The following is an 18,619-nucleotide window of genomic DNA, read 5'->3' on the forward strand; positions in this document are numbered from 1 at the left end:
CTGCTGTATGACCATAAAACTTGGCACCCAACACACCATAATGGGTTTGGGACAAAAGCTCTTATGGGATAAATGACACACCCTAACTTGACTTTTTGGGGGTAAAGACTCTGCATCAAAACTCAGCAGGACAGACAGTGTCTTCTCTGTTTCAACACACTCTCCACTAGGTCTGTGTCGCACCAAATGGCAGGTGTCACAGACACCAGGAATCTTCCATTTCAGTTGATCCTCCACAACACTTTCACACCCCAGTTATCACTCCTTTCAACTGCACCCTGCGTCGGAGAGGAAAGCAAGTCACAGGTCTTGTCCCGAGGCGCGTGGTGCGGAGACACCACTCCCTCTGGGTGGAAGACACACTAAAAAAATAATCACAAGTCCACTTCCAGTTACTTTCACCAATTCAACAGTCCCCAACCTCTTTTCACCCAACCTGACACCACATATGGATAAGGCATACAGCAAGGATCCATTCTCTCCGAAAATGTCAGTACCACTGGGTCAGATTCATCTTTGTCATCGTCAGGGCGAGGCCCAAACTCGCCAGTCTTCACTGCACCTGACACTACAGTTAATTCATACTCACTCTAGTTAGGTTCAATTTCTTAGCTACCAGATGTGGCATATTGTATCAGAGGCCACGTGACCACTTAGGGGACGCACAGCCCGCGCAGAGAGGTGGGAGATCCCAGCTCAATGCACAATTCTTGTACGGCTCCTGTTAACTTGAATAAAGAAGAACAGTTGTTTTCTTTAGTATTTCTTAGACAAGAAGATACAACATGGTACCAGGAGTGACAGAACTCGCCTTTGTATCATCCATCATCGAGTTTTGGTAGAAAATGCTGAACGAAGCCAAGAGGCTTCACGTCAACTAGCTAACTTTAGCTAACGTTAGCTTACTAGCCACTGGGCTAACAAGACTGTGGTAAAAAAAAGAACACGCCGGCGCTAACGGAGCGTGCAGTTCATGTAGCTAGTCGTTTTGCAGTGCTAGCTGGCTAACAACATGGAGCAGCTAAAGCCTCTAACAGAACTGAAACTTAATGGAAAAGTTGTAGAGCAATGGAAGTGGTTCAAGCAGCGTTTCATCCTCTATCTGACCGGCGATAGGAGAGGCTGAAAAAGACAACGCACCGAAGGTTGCACAGTTTCTCACAGTAGCTGGCTCGGACGCTATTGATGTCTACAACAGCGTTCAGCTAATGGATGAAGAGCAAGCAGATTATGAACTGGTATTAGCCAAATGTCTGTCTTTTTGTACTCCCAGAGGAAACAAGACATTTGAGAGGTATGTTTTCAACAGTAGATGTCAGAATGAAAAATTAAAGGAATTTATTATGGACTTGAAACTGAAATGTCAGTCGTGTAATTTTGGTCAAATTGCGGACTCGCTGAAACGAGATGGAATTGTCATGGGGGTGAGAGGCAAGGGGCTGAGAGAAAAGTTACTTGGTGAGAATAAATTGACACTAGAAAGAGCAATACAAATGTGTCAAGCTAGAGAAGTGACTCAGAGTCGCATATGGTCAATGGACAGTGGTGTTCTTAGTGACATAGTATGCAAAGTGGAGTATGTTAGCAAAGGAAGACCTACAGCTAAAAGGCTCACTTCAAAGGACAGTGCCGACAGCAGTCAGCAGTGCACTTCAGGGAACCAGCTCTCGTGCGGCAACTGTGGAGGAGAGCACAGACTTCAACAGTGCCCAGCATATAGAAAAGAGAGTGTTACAACCGTGGCATGAAGAACCACTTTGCACTCAAATGCAGGCAGCGAAGACAACAAAATACAGTACACTGTGTCAAAGAGGACCAGGACAACAGCAGTGACAACGAGTACAGTGAGCAGTCTTTGGGTGACCTCTTTGTGTGAACCGTCGCACTTGCAGGACCGGACAAGGACTGGACAGCTACCTACAGCCAGCAGCATACCACCCTACATCCCACTGTTGGCTTACTTCTGAAGCTAAGCAGAGTTGGTCCTGGTTGATCACTGGATGGGAGACCACATGGTGTTGGAAGTGGTGTTGGAGGGCCAGTAGGAGGCACCCTTTCCTCTGGTCTAAAAAAAATGCCCAGGGAAGTGATTGGGGACATTTCCCTGTGTAGGGTGCTGTCTTTCAGATGGGATGTTAAATGGGTGTCCTAACTCTCTATGGTCACTGAAAATCCCATGGCACGTATTGTAAGAGTAGGAGTGTTACCCTGGAGTCCAGGCTAAATTCCCAATCTGGCCCTCATACCGTCACCTAATCATCCCCAGTTTACAATTGGCTCATTCTTTTCCCCAGGTTGTTGCTGTAAATGAGAATGTGTTCTCAGTCAACTTACTGGGTTAGATCAAATAAATAAAAATTCAAGACTAATGGAACTGACATTGATTTTAAACTTGACACTAGAGCACAGGTCAACATCATTCCATAGATTGAAGTGTTACGGTTACAGGTAAAACCAGTGGTGAACACAAAACAAAGGATAATACTGAAAGCTTACAGTGGTGAAGCAATTGCCACTTCAGGGACATGCACATTAGTACAGGAGGTAGATTATCAATCTCACAAGGTTCTGTTTGTCATAGTAAAGAGAGAAAAAACACCCATCATTGGGTTCAAGTCATGTAACTTACTGGGTCTAGTGAAATAGGTTCATACAGTGAATGGTGAAATTATTAATTTTGAGGATACATATGCTGATGTTTCAGGGAGTAGGAAAACTCAAGGTGCAGCACAAAATCGAGTTAGAGCAGCCATATATACCAGTGATCCATGCACCTACTGTAGAAACGTCCCATTATCACGAAGAGACAAGCTAAAAGCAGAGCTACTGAGGCTAGAGTCCTTACATATCCAAGACAAAGCAGAAGAGCCTACTGAATGGGTCCACGTACTAGTAATAGTTGAGAAGAAAGACGGCTCGCCCAGACTGTGTATGGATTCAAAAGAGCTAAACAAGTGTGTAAAAAGGAAACACTTTCAGCTGCCCACCAGAGGGGAGATATTCGGGGACATAGCAGGGGCTAAATACTTCAAAGCTAGACGCCTCCTCAGGGTTTTGGCAGATCAGTCTAGACAAGGAAAGTACAAGGATTTGTACTTTCAATACTCCTTTTGGTAGGTTCTCATTTAAAAAGGCTCCCGTTTGGTCTCATTTCAGCACCAGAAGTCTTTCATAGGATAGTCCAACAGATTTTTGAGAGTGTGCCAGGCACAAAGGTGTACATTGATGATGTGCTAATATGGGGTCAGACTCTTGAAGAGCACAACACAAGGTTGAAAGCAGCACTTGATCTAGTAAGAGCTAACGGGCTAAAGCTAAATGCAGACAAATGTGAATTCAAAAAGACAGAAATAACCTTCTTGAGTGAAAAACTAACATGTGAAGGTGTTCATATAGACCAGAGCAAAGTGAAAGCCATCAAGAACATGCCACCGCCTACCGATCAAGAGGGTGTACAAAGGTTTTAAGTTTAATTAACTACTGTATGTGGGCAAATTTGTACCTAATCTGGCAACTCACAAGAGTCAGATGAGAAGTTTACTCTGTAAAACTACAGAGTGGTGTTGGAACAGTAAACACCAGAAAGCGTTTGAGGAGCTCAAGGCATTAATCATGCATGCTCCAGTACTGAGGTTCTATGATGAAAAGCGCAAAACCAAAATCTTAGCAGATGCTTCTAAAGCAGGTTTAGGTGCAGTGTTGTTACAGCAGTATGGCACTAAATGGTGCCCAGTTGCATATGCCTCCAGGGCTCTGACAATTTCTTAGTGTAACTATGCTCAAATTGAGAAAGAGACATTGGCACTGTCATATGCATGTCAGAAATTCCATGTGTTTTTCTATGGCTAACACAGTATGGGCCGAAACAGATCATAAACCTTTGGTTACTTTTGCAAAGAATGGTCAAGGGTACAGAGACGGTTTCTAAAACTTCAGAAATATGACTTGCAACTCGAGTATAGGCCAGGGAAAGAATTGTTAGTGGCAGACACATTGTCCAGAGCTTTTGACAGCTCAGAAACATACCAGATATACTAGCAGTATGAGGCCATACATGTAAACCTTATCAGAAAGAGTTGCCCAGTCTCAGATGAAATGTGGACAGTTATTTCACGTGCTACTGCAGAAGATGAATGTTTGCAAAAGGTGATTCAAGCCATAACATGCGGGTTGTCTGTACAAGTTATACCATACCCTTATGTTCAATACAGGTATGAGCTATCTGTACTTAATGGAATTCTCTTCATCGGTTCAAGAATTGTGATACCAAGTGTGTTACAGAAAAACATGCTGATCAAAATAGGGATGGAAAAGTCAAAACGACGTGCAAAAGTAGTGTTATTCTGGCCCAAGATGAATGCCAATATAGAGCAGATAGTCAGAGTCTGTGAAACATGCCAGAAATACAGGTCAAAACAGAGCAAAGAGCCAATGTGGGTTGAGGAAAAAGAGGTATTGAGATCATGGGGCAAAGTAGGAATACATCTCTTTTCTCTTGAGGGCAAGAACTATGTTCTACTGACGGACTATTACTCTCATTACCCAGAGATGGCTTTGCTGAAGAACACTACTGTTAGTCAGGTGATAACTCACATTGAGTCATTCTTTGCTCGTCATAGGGTCGCATAGGTAGTCGGTACAGACAACGCCTCACAGTTCAGTTTTCAGTGATTTTGCAAAACTGGAGAGTTCAAGCATGTTACATCTAGCCCACTGTACCCACAGTCTAATGGGTTTGTCGAAAATGGTTACGAAACAGTGAAACTACTGCTTAAGAAAGCTCCCGACTCAAAGACAGATCCGTATCTAGCTTTGTTAAACTACAGGGCTACTCCACAAAAACATGGTGTCTCCTGCAGAGCTGTTGTTCAACAGGAAACTCAAAACTAGGTTGCCAGTACTCCTAGAAACAGAGAACGATGACAAGGTCATTCTTAACAAACTGAGAAAAAGGAGTGAACAGAAAAGGTACTATGACAAAGAGTCCAAGGTGCTCAGTGCCCTCAGTCCAAATGATAGGGTGAAAATGTATGTTTTTCAGCGGCAGGGACTGGGACATGGTCAGTATCGAGGCAAAGATGAACGGAGCAAAGTACAGAGAGATCCTTGATGAAAACCTACTCCGGAGAGCTCAGGACCTCAGACTGGGAGCGAAGGTTCACCTTCCAACAGTACAACGACCCTAAGCACACATCCAAGACAATGCAGGAGTGGCTTCGGGACAAGTCTCTGAATGTCCTTAAGTAGCCCAGCCACAGCCCGGACTTGAACCTGATCAAACATCTCTGGAGAGACCTGCTGCTGTGCAGCAACACTCCCCATCCAACATGACAGAGCTTGAGAGGATCTGCAGAGAAGAATGGGAGAAACTCCCCAAACACAGGTGTGCCAAGCTTGTGGTGTCATACCCAAGAAGACTCGAGGCCATAATCGCTGCCAAAGGTGTGTCACGGCCGTCAAAAGGTGGAGACCAAGGCGTAGCGTGGTAAGCGTACATTCTTCTTTATTAAAAGAACGAACACTGAACAAACGAACAAAATAACAAAACGAACTGTGAAGCTAATATGGATAGTGCAGACAGGCAACTAAACAGATCAAGAACCCACAAAACCAAAAGGGAAAATGGCAACCTAAATATGATCCCCAATCAGAGACAACGATAAACAGCTGCCTCTGATTGGGAACCAATTCAGGCCACCATAGACCTACATATACCTAGACTACCAAAACCCCTAGACATACAAAAAAAACTAGAAAATACAAAACCAGCATACCCACCCTAGTCACACCCTGACCTAACCAAAATAATAAAGAAAACATAGATAACTAAGGTCAGGGCATGACAGTACCCCCCCAAAGGTGCGGACTCCCGACCGCAAACCTGAACTTATAAGGGAGGGTCCGGGTGGGCATCTACCCCCGGTGGCGGCTCTGGTTCTGGACTCCGCCCCCCCTCTTTACACTGGTCCCTCCGCCTTTGCAGACCCAGACCGCGGATCTTTGCCGGAGGCTCTGGACTGCGGATCATCGCCGTAGGCCCCGGACCGGGGACCCTCGCCGGAGACCCGGGGCCGGGGACCGTCGCCGGAGACCCCGAGCCGGGGACCGTCGCTGGAGGCCCTGAACCGGGGATCGTCGCTGGAGGCTCCGGACTGGGGATCGTCGCTGGAGGCTCCGGACTGGGGATCGTCGCTGGAGGCTCCGGACTGTGGCCGCTCATAGGAGGTTCTGGACTGTGGCCTGTCGTTGGAGGTTCCGGACTGTGGCCCGTCGTTGGAGGTTCCGGACTGTGGCCCGTCGTTGGAGGTTCCGGACTGTGAAACGTCGCCAGAAGCTCTGGACTGGGTACTGTCGCCAGCAGCTCTGGACTGGGTACTGTTGCCGGAAGCTCTGGACTGGGTACTGTCGCCGGAAGCTCTGGACTGGGTACTGTCGCCGGAAGCTCTGGACTATGGAAGCGCACTGGAAGCCTGATGCGTGGTGCCGGAACTGGTGGTACCGGGCTGAGGACACGCACCTCAGGGCGAGTGCGGGGAAGAGGCACAGGCCGTATTGGACTGTGGACGCGCACTGGAGGCCTGATGCGTGGTGTCGGAACTGGTGGTATCGGGCTGAGGACACGCACCTCAGGGCGAGTGCGAGGAGCAGGAACAGGACGTACTGGACTGTGGAGGCGCACTGGAGATCTGCAGCGTAGAGCTGGCACAATGCGTCCTGGCTAGATGCTCACTTGAGCCCGGCAAGTGCGGGGTGCTAGCACAGGACGCACTGGGCTGTGCAGACGCACCGTAGACAGTACACAGAGCCGGCGCAGGATATCCTGGTCCAAGGAGGTATACTGGAGACCAGGAGCGCTGAGCCAGCACCATCCGTCCTGGCTGGATGCCCATTCTAGCCCGGCAAATGTGAGGAGCTGGAATAGATCGCACCGGGCTATGAATGCGAACTGGAGACACCGTGCGCATTTCTGCATAACACGGTGCCTGACCAGTCACACGCTCCCCACGGTAAGCCCGAGGAGTTGGCTCAGGTTTCCAACCTGACTCAGCCAATCTCCTCGTGTGCCCCCCGCCCCCACCCCAAAAAATTATTGGGGCTGCCTCTCGGGCTTCCGTGCTAAACGTGTCCCCTCATATCGTCGCCGTTCATCCTGTGCTATCTCCACCTGCTTCCATGGCAGGGTCTTGTCCCCTGCCATTACCTCCTCCCAAGTCCAGGATGTCCTCCACTCATCTTTCTCCCAGGCCCTGGATGTCCGCTCCTGGGTTCTTCTGTCATTACCGTCAAAAGGTGGAGACCAAGGCACAGCGAGGTAAGCGTACATTCTTCTTTATTAAAAGAACGAACACTGAACAAACGAACAAAATAACAAAACGAACTGTGAAGCTAATATGGATAGTGCAGACCAGCAAACTAAACATAGATCAAGAACCCACAAAACCAAAAGGAAAATGGCAACCTAAATATGATCCCCAATCAGAGACAACGATAAACAGCTGCCTCTGATTGGAACCAATTCAGGCCACCATAGACCTACATATACCTAGACTACCAAAACCCCTAGACATACAAAAAACCCTAGACAATACGAAACCAGCATACCCACCCTAGTCACACCCTGACCTAACCAAAATAATAAAGAAAACATAGATAACTAAGGTCAGAGCGTGACAAGGTGCTTCAACAAAGTACTGAGTAAAGGGTCTGAATGCTTATGTAAATGTGGTTTTCTGTTTTTATTTTTTATACATTTGCAAAAATTTATAAAAACCTGTTTTTGCTTTTCATTATGGGTATTGTGTGTAGATTGAGGAGGGAAAAAACAATTTAATACATTTTAGAATAAGGCTGTAATGTATTTTTTTTTGTTGAAAAAGTAAAGGGGTCTGAATACTTTCCGAAGGCACGTATGTAGGAACTCTAGAGAGTTCAAGAGCAAAAGAGTCAGTCCAGCAGTGTGTGTGGCTCTAGGCCACATCACCCTCAGGGAGAGGATTCCTGGTCTCAACCTGGCTAAAGAAAGAGCTCTCCCCTTGGCTGACCAGTGAGGTTCATAATGTACAGACGAGAAGTACAGCTGCCCTCCAAACGAATGTTTCAGCACTTTGACTTTGCCTCTATCACAATAACTTACATTCCAACACAATGGTGAAGAACTCCACTGGAGTTCCTAAAAACGGACCCCCTGGACGCATTCTGCAGCGATACGCCATCCCATCTGGTTTGCGCTTAGTAGGACTATCATTTGTTTTTCAACAGGACAATGACCCAACACACCTCCAGGCGGTGTAAGGGCTATTTGACCAAGAAGGAGAGTGATGGAGCACTTCATCAGATGACCTGGCCTCCACAATCAACCGACCTCAACCCAATTGAGATTTTGGATGAGTTGGACCGCAGATTGAAGGAAAAGCAGCCAACAAGTGCTCAGCATATGTGGGAACTCCTTCAAGATTGTTGGAAAAGCATTCCAGTGTAGGCTGGAATGCAAAGCTGTCATCGAGGCAAAGGGTGGCTACTTTGAAGAATATAAAATATATTTTTATTTGTTTAACTTCTTGCCGCACGGATTCCAAAATATCCGTAATGTTCGTAGAAACATGTCAAGCGTTTTTTATAATCAATCCTCAGGTTGTTTTTAACATACATTATCGATAATATTTAAACCGGACGGTAACCTATTCAATACTACAGAGAAAAAATGTTGAGCTACATCTGTCGCGCGCAGGAACTAATCAAAGGACACCTGACGCGTTTTGAAAAATCTCGCTCATTTTTCAAAATAAAAGCTTGAAACTATGTCTAAAGCCTGTCACAGCCTGAGGAAGCCATTGGAAAAGGAATCTGGTTGATACCCCTTTAAATGGAGGAGGGGCAGGCAACGGAACAGGGATTCCAAATAAAAGGCACTTCCGGGTTGGATTTCCTCAGGTTTTCGCCTGCAAAATAAGTTCTGTTATACTCACAGACAATATTTTGACAGTTTTGGAAACTTTAGAGTGTTTTCTATCCTAATCTGTCAATTAATGCATATTCTAGCATCTGGGGCCTGTTGCACAAAGTAGAATTAAGACATCCGGGATAAATGACTCAGCTGAGCTACATGAAGCCAAAACATGTGCGTCCAGGCTTAAATTGGTTGCACAAAGACCAAGCCAGGATGAGCAGACACGGTTCATTAAGCCAGTGAAACCAATCCTGGATAGTGCGCGCTCACGGCTCACTCAATAGACCCCGCCACAGATCACAGATTAACTGATTTACCATGGCAACTAGAGCCGCGTACTTTTCCCCGTCGGAAGCACAAATCCTCATGGAGGCATACGAGGAGGTAAAAGATATAATTAAGAGAAAAGGCAACACCGCCACAGTGATAAAGCAAAGAGAAAAAGCGTGGCAAAGTATTGCAGACCGCCTGAATGCGTAAGTAGTGCACAATTACACACTCACCGCTCCGCTGAAACATCACAATTACAATTCAAATATTTAATTCACATCTCCAAAAATGCAGTTGTACTGTAATTATGAAACGGTTAAATTTTTTATTGAAATGCACTGCAGATATGAGTGAAATTGTGTAAAGTAACTCCATCACACTGTATAAAGCTATGATAAATTTTTTGATATTTTTACTGAAAACAAGACAAAAATACCAAGTAATTTTGCAGTGTGACTCCATTAAATGTGTGGTGTGTGTGTGTGTGTGTGTGTGTGTGTGTTGTGTAGATTAAACATGAACGGGCCAAAACGGACATGGCAGCAGGTCAAAATCAAATACAAGAACATTCTGCAGAATGGTATGGTCCCTGACTAATATTTAAACAAGCACAAGCATATATTGTACCCAGAAGGTGCCTGCTCACACATTGTCGTTACTGTTTAGCAGTGAAAAGAATACCCACAGACAAGGCACGGGTGGTGGGTCACCAAAGGCTGACCTTACCCCAGCAGAGGACATGGCCTTGGAGCTAAATAAGGCAGGCCCGGTCTTAGAGGGGATCCCTGGGGGAAAGAGATGAGCATAGGTCCTCCCAAGATGCCACCCGCTTCATTCAAGGTATGTCCTTCCATCTCTACATGGGATACAACCACATTCATATTGAATCAATTTGGACTGTCTGACTTTGGTTTACCTATTGCCTTGCAGTGTCTGGCAGCACTGTGTTCCTGTTAGAGCCACCAGCACAAGCACCAGACGATGCTGATCCAGTGAGTACTCCATCAAAGGCTACTGTAGGCCTGGCATGTCTTGTCTACTAGCTTCAATATGAATCCGATTAAATGTGATAGGGTGAAGGCCCCAGTGCAGCAGCAACAGCACATGATGGAGACGATGATGAGGAGGAGACCATCTCTCTGGATTCCAGAAGGCATGAGGTATCATGTTAAGACTGTGAAAGTACTATTTACTCTACAATGGTGAGGAGTCCTCATCAAAATCAAAAAATCTAATTTATTTTACAGGACCCAGATGCTATACAGTGGGAAAACCAGCCTGGCAACATAGTGCGTATTAATAAAAGGACACCACATCCTGCCAAATTCCAGCTGCGCTAATTGTATTGTGTTCACAGAGCTCACAAGCTATCAGAAAGTTGTATGGCAACCACCTCCGGCGCCAAATAGAACTGGCAGACATAGACATTCAGTACAAGAGAAAAAGATGGAAAATCTTGCACTGGAGTCCGAAATAAAAAAGAGGACAATTAGGAAACTGGACCTGAAATTAAAAACTTGAGAGGGAGGTGAGATATGCCTTCAATGTACACTGTATGCTAACTGTAACACAAATGTATTAATCATTATTTTTCTTTCCTCCCCAGCTCCAAGAAGATGGCACAGCTCAAAATAAAAATTAGGTATATTCTCGTAAAGTCAAGTGAGCCATGACATATGAGCTCTTATTGTGAGCACACAGGACGGTGGCATCTTCTAAGTTTTTTTTATTTTCCCAGCAATCAGTACAACCAAGTCATCTTATAAGGCATCGCCCTCTTTTGCCCCCCCCCAGCACCAGGTGTGGCCACTAGCCTATATGAAGGCCCAAAATGTGTGTTCCTTTCTGCTCTGACAATGGCATGCCCATTCGTGCGAGATGTGGTGGATGAAGAAGCACTTGTGCTGAGAGAGCCTTCAGGCGAGAAAGGGTCTTCAGGGACCGGTTGGACCCACTGGCCTTCCCTGATGACCATCTATATGAAAGATACAGGTTTTCTGCAGATGGCATCAGGTATCTATGCAGACTACTGGGTCCCAGGATTAAGCACCGCACTGCACGAGCCATGCACTGAGTGTGGAGCAAATGGTTTGTGTGGCCTTGCGCTTTTTTGCTAGTGGAGCCTTCCTGTACTCAGTGGGGGATGCAGAACAGCTGAACAAGGCCACAATTTGCCGCACAATAAGGAGTGTGTGTCTGGCTATCAAAGCATTAGCAGATGTCTTCATCTCCTTCCCTGGCCACAGAAGAACTCTGTGACATCAAAGAGGAGTTCTATAGGATTGCAGGTAAGAGGATTCTACAAATTACAGGACAACTGTAACACATAGTAGGATACTCATTACTTTGTGTGACAGGTTTCCCCAATGTCATTGGTGCAGTGGACTGCACACACATAAGGATAAAAGCCCCCTCAGGTGCCCATGAGGCCGATTTTGTGAATAGGAAATCCTTTCACAGCATTAATGTTCAGGTGAACATAACTTTTTGATATTGTCCATTGACGAACACTCTGCATTGCCAGTGATGTGCATTGATTGGTGTAATATTCCTCATCTTATGATTTCAGATGGTCTGCAATGCTGACTGTGTGATCAGCAATGTTGTGGCAAAATGGCCTGGCTCAGTCCATGACTCCAGAATCTTTCGGGCCTCTGAAATCTATCAGTGCCTATCACAAGGTAAGCCACACAACCCCTATTTATAACCATCATGGCTGTGTCAAGAATATCACTGTGTTTTGAGGTAGTAATGATGAGATTTTGTGTTGACAGGTGAATTCTCTGGTGTGTTGCTGGGAGACAGGGGGTATGGCTGCCAGCCTTTTCTCCTGACACTTTTCACAGACCCCCAGGAAGCACAGCAGGCCTACAACCATGCCCATGCCAGGACCAGGCCAGAGTTGAAATGACCTTTGGCCTCCTGAAGGCACGCTTTCACTGCCTTCACAAATTAAGGGTCAGCCCTGTTAGGCATGTGATATTACTGTGGCTTGTGCTGTCCTCCACAATGTGGCCTGCCTGAGGAAGGAGAGGGCCCCAGAGTGCCACCAGCCATGGACTGGGACAATCCGGCAATCTTCCTGATGACGACAGTGGTCGGCTGCTGAGGGACCAATATGTGTTGAATTATTTTAGTTAGTATGTGTGCTTTCAATTTTGGTTAAATATGTCCTGCGGTGGCAGAGGAATTTGGGTTTTTTTGGGTTCGTTTTTTGACGAATTTGGCTCTTATGATGTTTGTGCGGTATACTGTGTGTAATACAAGGCTGCAGGGAGGCTACTGCATCCATTCATTTGTCTGTTCAGTTGATGTGTATGGATTTGTCCTGCATTTATTTTAGTGTGCAGACATGCAGGGTGTTTATATACAGACCTTTGAATGTGTATGTATCATTTTGTATAATATGCTTGGATTCTGTGCTTTCCATCTTGTAGAGTCACTGTGACTTCAGTTTCGAAAGGAGCTGATGGTTTACCTGCTTTGTTTTGTCCTTATTCAATAAAGGAACATAATGTTACACATTGTGTTTTTATATTCATATGGAATGTGTATTTGTTTATATGACAGAGTACTAGGGCCACACTGAAGAAAAAAGGATAAAGTCATACATTTATGAGGCTGGTTCTTTCTGCAGAAAAGCTACATATTGTTTTTACAGTTTTGATACTTATGACAATGTGATACTTAATATTCTGGCACATCAGCATGTCTTTGTTTATGAAACCATACTGAAGTACAATTTCACGAAATGCCCCACATCTGTCATTTTAACAACTGTCCTCCTTAAAACAACTGGTTACAATATTATGACTGTTGTGTTTTTTCCCCTCTGTGGCCCTAATATTCTATCATTTTATATATAGCCTTATAGTCTATGGGAAACTGTAAATTATCTAATGATAGCAACATCATCTAAAAATCATTTTTTATCCAAAATCATTGAAATTAATGATCACAAACGTTTAAATAATAACAGTGGGTCTAGTTATATGTGATAACAATGTATAGTGAGCAGTGAAATAACTATTGGTTTCCATTTGTGGTGACTGCTGACTGACATTAGGGATGAGATTAAATAGATCCTGGAATTTAGCCTGGTCTGGAGCAGGCTAGCTCCACAGAATAAATCTCCATGGTAATTTATACCATAACATATCCTCCTGCCCCCTATCAATCTTTAGTGCAACCGGATTACGGATCAATTGAGCCAGGATCACCAAGATATCCTGGCTTAATCCCTTATCCTAGTTTTGTGCAACAGGCCCCTGGACCTGAGAAATAGTCAGTTTACCTTGGGAACGTTATTTTTCCAAACATAAAAATTCTGCCCCCTAGCTGAAAGAAGTTAACACTTTCTTGGTTACTACATGATTCCATATGTGTTATTTCATAGTTTTGATGTCTTCACTATTATTACACAATGTAGAAAATAAAGAAAAACCCTTGAATGAGTAGGTGTGTCGAAACATATCCATTGATGCTTGAAGAATATAACTTATAGATTACTCATGAGCTTAGTTCAACTGTCACACTCCTTGTGAACCCAAAATATAAGCTTGTTTTTCTCTAATGTTTGTAAACATTGTAAATGCAAACAAACACTGTATAGCCTCATAACATGATTAAAATAATAATTTTGATATCATGGTCAGTCCTTGCATCCATAGCTCTCTTTATTAAACTGAGAATGGTTACATTTCTCCAGGGCCATCCCTTAGCTTTTTACCAAAACATGGGCGGGGTGGTGGTTTGTTATTGTTTCATCTGTGAATTTGTACTTTAAACAGCAGAATATTATCAAGATATCAAAGTGTCACCAACAAAAAGGTTAACACTAGGCCTATAGCAAATGCAGCATATGGCATACATTTTTCACATGTAAATAGCACTTTTCAGTAGTGTTCAAAGCATGCCATTCCATGAGCGCAGCATGTATTTTTCAACTCGAATCAATGAGCCCAATCAGTCCTCCATGACAACAAAATCATAAACAAAAGAGTAGGGCTGGCTAATAAGTCCTTAGTTTTTTGGTTATGTTCAGGTAAAACAATTTGCTAATCTATACTTCCATATTTCCAAGTCCTTTTCTTGAAGATCAAGGGGTATAACATTTATTTGAATGACTGGAATTCTGATAGAGTTTGGTTTTTAATGTAAAGATATAATTTAATCGTATTATTATATGTAGTAGAAAGCAATGGGTTATTTTTATTTAACTAGGCAAGTCAGTTAAGAACAAATTCTTATTTTCAATGACGGCCTAGGAACAGTGGGTTAACTGCCTTGTTCAGGGGCAGAACGACAGATTTTTAACTTGTCAGCTCGGGGATTCGATCTTGCAACCTTTCGGTTACTAGTTCAACGCCCTAACCACGAGGCTACCTGCTGCCCCACAGGTTAGAAGAAGCCTACATAACCAACCCATAAAGTGAAATGTAACATCCATATGTGGCCAGCTATGTAAACTTTAACACTGATTTATCCTTCAATAGATGTCGTTCAATTGGTAACATACATTTTTGGCTTCTTCTAATGCCGCTTAAGGGGAAAGTAATCTAAAAGTAACTGGATGTAATCAGATTACGTTACTGAGTTTGGGTAATCCAAAAGTTACGTTACTGATTACTATTTTGGACAGGTAACTAGTAACTGTAACGGATTACATTTAGAAAGTAACCTACCCAACCCTGCAGGTAATTTACAGCTATAGTAGGAGGGAATGACAACCCCTTCCCAAAACCTACCTGTTGGGCCACTCCTGCTATTTCCTGCTCCATTTCCTTGAGCAGCTTCCTACCAATCTCGCTCAGGTTGGTGATAGGGTCCAGATAAGGGCTGCAGTGGTATAAGAAGTACTCCACAGCAGGCGGAGAAAAAAATGACATGGACAGGGCTGGGAGGAGTCAAAGGCCTTGGGACATCCTTTGGGGAGGGAGGGAGGGGCCACAGCAGAGGGCAGGGCCATAGGGCTTCATCCAGGGTCTGCGGTGCTGAAGTCACAAGAGGTGAGAGACCAGTCATGCCAGACACAGGACCAGAGACCTTCACTGGGCTCTGTAGGACCAGAAACAACAAACAAACTATCAGGACAGTGCTATGTTATAGACAATCTCTAGATATACTGTATAACTACTTCATAACACATTGCAGATGTGACTACACTCAATAAGTAGGAGTAACTTACAAAGCTCTGGACGGAGTTCTTTTTCTCAGGCTTGAGGACTCTGCTCTCACCTATGGTGGCCTGCATTTCTGCCATGCTCTCTATCATTTCGACCATCTCTCCAGTGCATTTCTTGAAGGCCACTTTCAACTTTTTGAGGTCATTCGGCCAGCTGTCCAGGCCTACTGCCTCAAGATCCCCCTCTCTGCAGTTTCTCTTCATCACTTGGATCAGTGCCCTTACCTCCATGCCTATCCTCCCTTTGTCCTGCCTATTCATCTCTTTCAGGTTCTCCTCCTTCATCGTCCCATGCACTTCTCAATCCAGAATCTGAAGCATCACTTAGTCTTCTTCTGATTCTCTTTTTGAGGTACAGGTTGGTGTCCAGACCGTCATTGATAAGGGCGCTATAATTTCTATGATTTCACTCATCAAGACGCACAGATCTTGTATGAAGACCTTTATTTTGAAATCCCTTGATAAGAAACGCTACCGGAAGTTAGTCCCACCAGCTATTGAGTCCCTCATTCAATAATTGTGTTGTGTGTGTTCGCTGTTTCTGCATTCTTATATGCAACTACGTAGATAACTAACGTTAACTAACTGTTCAAATATGAACGCGCCACCGGCATTCGAGTCATTTCTGTTGTTTGAAGGGGAAAAGAAGTACGTTTTATACATATAGCTAGATAGCTACTGTAACATATTACCTGATCCCTTGCTGACGTTCAGATAGCTAGGATTAGCTAATTTAGCTATTGTTTTTCTGGTTTAGGTTAGCTAGCGATCATAGTTAACTGCCAGGTAAGGAGGTATCTGAACCATAATCTGGGTTTACAGGAGACGTTGAATATGGCGATTCTCAGAAGAGAATCCCAGATTCTGGTTCAGGAAGTAGCTAGATAGGTAGCATGCTACAACATATCATATTTGATAGCCTGACAGTTAGCTAGTATGCTATGTTTGTGCGTTGCCAGTGGCTAAAGGGTAGTAGCTAGGGAAGTCTGTCAGGCATTATCAGCTAGCAAATTCGCGTCTACTGAGTTATACAGAGTTATATAGTTATGGCTTTGTTGCCTACTATATTTTAGCTCAATTCAGCATAAACTAGCTAGCTAACTTACACGCCACAATGATTGGTCTGCCATTACCACTGAATATGAATCTGAAAGTGAAATACTCTTACAAAAAAATGTTTTTAGAATCACAATCATCAAGGACACAAAAGTCCCTAACGCCTGCCTCTTCACGTTGAACAAAGAGGATCACACGCTTGGTAACATCATCAGACAGTGAGTGCAATTCTTGTCTAATCAATGATAATTGCAAAGCTCCTCAATCATAACTAAAATGTATTGTATTTGCAGACAACTTCTGAAAGACCCCCAAGTGCTATTTGCTGGCTACAAGGTCCCTCATCCTCTGGAGCACAAGATTGTGATCCGTGTTCAGACCACACCAGACTACAGTCCTCAGGAGGCTTTCACCAATGCCATCACTGACCTCATCAGTGAGCTGTCCTTGTTGGAGGAGAGATTCAGGGTGAGTACATGAGATACCGTCATCATCACATCTCTTAATCGGTACATTTCGTGGAACAGTTCTACTGTAGCGAACTGTCAATATATAATATTATATGGTTTGTCCTCTATACTAGAACTGGTTGTGGAAAATATTATTCTTTGACAAAAATGTATGTACGCCGGGGGAAGTTGCAGAGGGGAGGACTGCTCATTATAATGGCTGGAACGGTGCGAATGGCATCAAACGCATAGAAACCATGTGTTTTGATTATTTGATACCATTCCACCTATTCCGCTCCAGCCATTACCTCGAGCCTGTCCTGTGATGTACTCGCTAACTACATTTCCAACAACCTTTGCTTAGTAATTTACCTGAAACACTCATCTGCAATACTATTTGGATTAAAACGTTGTGTGTGACTCACTTGGTAGAGGATGGCACTTGCAATGCCAGGGTTGTGAGTTGGTTTCCCATGGGGGACCAGTATGAAAATGTATGCACTCACTACTTTAAGTTGTTCTCGATAAGAGCATCTGCTAAATGACTAAAATGGACATTTATTTTTGAAAAATAATAATAATACAAATTGGTGAGTATAGACCTACTTGATCAGCAGAATGTGTAACTACTAAATTCATATCTCTCAACTTTGTTTCAGGTTGCAATTAAAGACAAGCAAGAAGGAATTGAATGAGGATTGGTGCATAATGTTGGGAAAGAAGATTTCACTTTGAAGATCACATTTTATTTGACCAGGATTCTATAAAATGACTCTGTTTTGGACTTACTGCCATGCTAGGCACAGCATGGCCTCTGTATACAAAGTACTGAATGGCGTTTTGAGTGAGTTTTCATTCGAGAATACGGTAACATATTTGCAAGAATGGATGTAATTGTGTCTGTTAAATAATACTTTTTTCACACACTGAAACATAAGGAAATTGGTGATTTGAAACACATTCTGAGATCATATAGTGGATTGGTTAATTCAAAACAGAATCACGTTGTTTTACTCATTTGAATTCAATACTGTAGTTTGTTAGGTATGTGCTGAAAGATGACAAGCATGGTTTAAAAGTTTATTTCATGGGAATATTTTGCATGATATCCATTCCTGTTAAATGCTTTAATTTTACAATGCCCGACATGCTCCTTATTTGGCCCTACATTTTCTGAGAATAATAGTGTGTCATGAACATTTAAGGTTTGTTTTTCAATAAATCATTCTTGTAATATTTATTTTCATGTAACGTTATAGCCAGCCCCCCAATTTGTCACTAGTTAGCACTGCCACAAAGTCAAAATAGTCTGTCCTAACTTAATGAAAACAAAAATGAGCTTTTTGGTCTTCATTTAAGTTTCAGGTTAGGCAGAAGGTTAGCAGTGTGGTTAAGTTTGGGTTAAACATAGAATTTTAAGAAGAAACATTTTAGAAATAGGCAGGGTTTATGACCGTGGCTGTGTTAACTAGTGATGACCTGCCCTATAGAGCTCTCCAGCTTGTCCTAAAAAACGGAAATTAGTTACCTCTGTTTTTTTCATCCATTCCTATGGGGGAAAATAATGGGGTTTTGGGATGAATGCCAAAAATAAGGTCTGAGGGCAACACAGGCTTAGGTCTTATACGTTTTGTTCTATGAGATATCAGTCAGTTTACAAATTTTATTTAATTTGTCACATGCGCCAAATACAACAGGTGTAGTAGACCTTAC

General features: G+C 43.6%; 1 protein-coding gene, 1 long non-coding RNA gene and 1 pseudogene across 3 annotated transcripts; all 3 read left to right on the forward strand.

Annotated features, from left to right (window-relative positions):
- Window positions 1–10,024: 10,024 nt before the first annotated feature.
- On the forward strand, window positions 10,025–10,672 carry LOC139022668 (uncharacterized). 2 transcript variants are annotated; one of them, XR_011473738.1, is made up of 4 exons: window positions 10,025–10,057; window positions 10,148–10,209; window positions 10,291–10,377; window positions 10,465–10,672. It is a non-coding gene; the product is annotated as an uncharacterized lncRNA (long non-coding RNA). The 2 variants fall into 2 exon arrangements; XR_011473737.1 differs by having other exon boundaries at window positions 10,036–10,209.
- Window positions 10,673–11,058: 386 nt separating this feature from the next.
- On the forward strand, window positions 11,059–12,143 carry LOC139029431 (putative nuclease HARBI1; annotated as a pseudogene).
- A 3,747-nt stretch (window positions 12,144–15,890) lies between these two features.
- polr2j (RNA polymerase II subunit J) lies at window positions 15,891–18,142 on the forward strand. Its single transcript, XM_024013564.2, has 4 exons — window positions 15,891–16,049; window positions 16,586–16,675; window positions 16,751–16,925; window positions 17,566–18,142. Exons 1-4 carry the CDS (start codon window positions 15,997–15,999, stop codon window positions 17,599–17,601), a joined length of 354 nt encoding a protein of 117 aa, XP_023869332.1. The 5' UTR covers window positions 15,891–15,996; the 3' UTR covers window positions 17,602–18,142.
- The last annotated feature ends 477 nt before the right edge of the window (window positions 18,143–18,619 follow it).

This window comes from Salvelinus sp. IW2-2015, linkage group LG20, assembly GCF_002910315.2.
Source record: "Salvelinus sp. IW2-2015 linkage group LG20, ASM291031v2, whole genome shotgun sequence".
Taxonomy (NCBI): Eukaryota; Metazoa; Chordata; class Actinopteri; order Salmoniformes; family Salmonidae; genus Salvelinus; species Salvelinus sp. IW2-2015.

Bases quoted from the DNA above. Each gene is read 5' to 3' on its own strand.
- polr2j (XM_024013564.2), top strand. From the start codon at position 15,997: ATGAACGCGCCACCGGCATTCGAGTCATTTCTGTTGTTTGAAGGGGAA. The intron at 16,050-16,585 runs GTACGTTTTATA...AAATGTTTTTAG, and splicing joins TTGTTTGAAGGGGAAAAGAA to AATCACAATCATCAAGGACA. The intron at 16,676-16,750 runs GTGAGTGCAATT...TTGTATTTGCAG, and splicing joins CTTGGTAACATCATCAGACA to ACAACTTCTGAAAGACCCCC.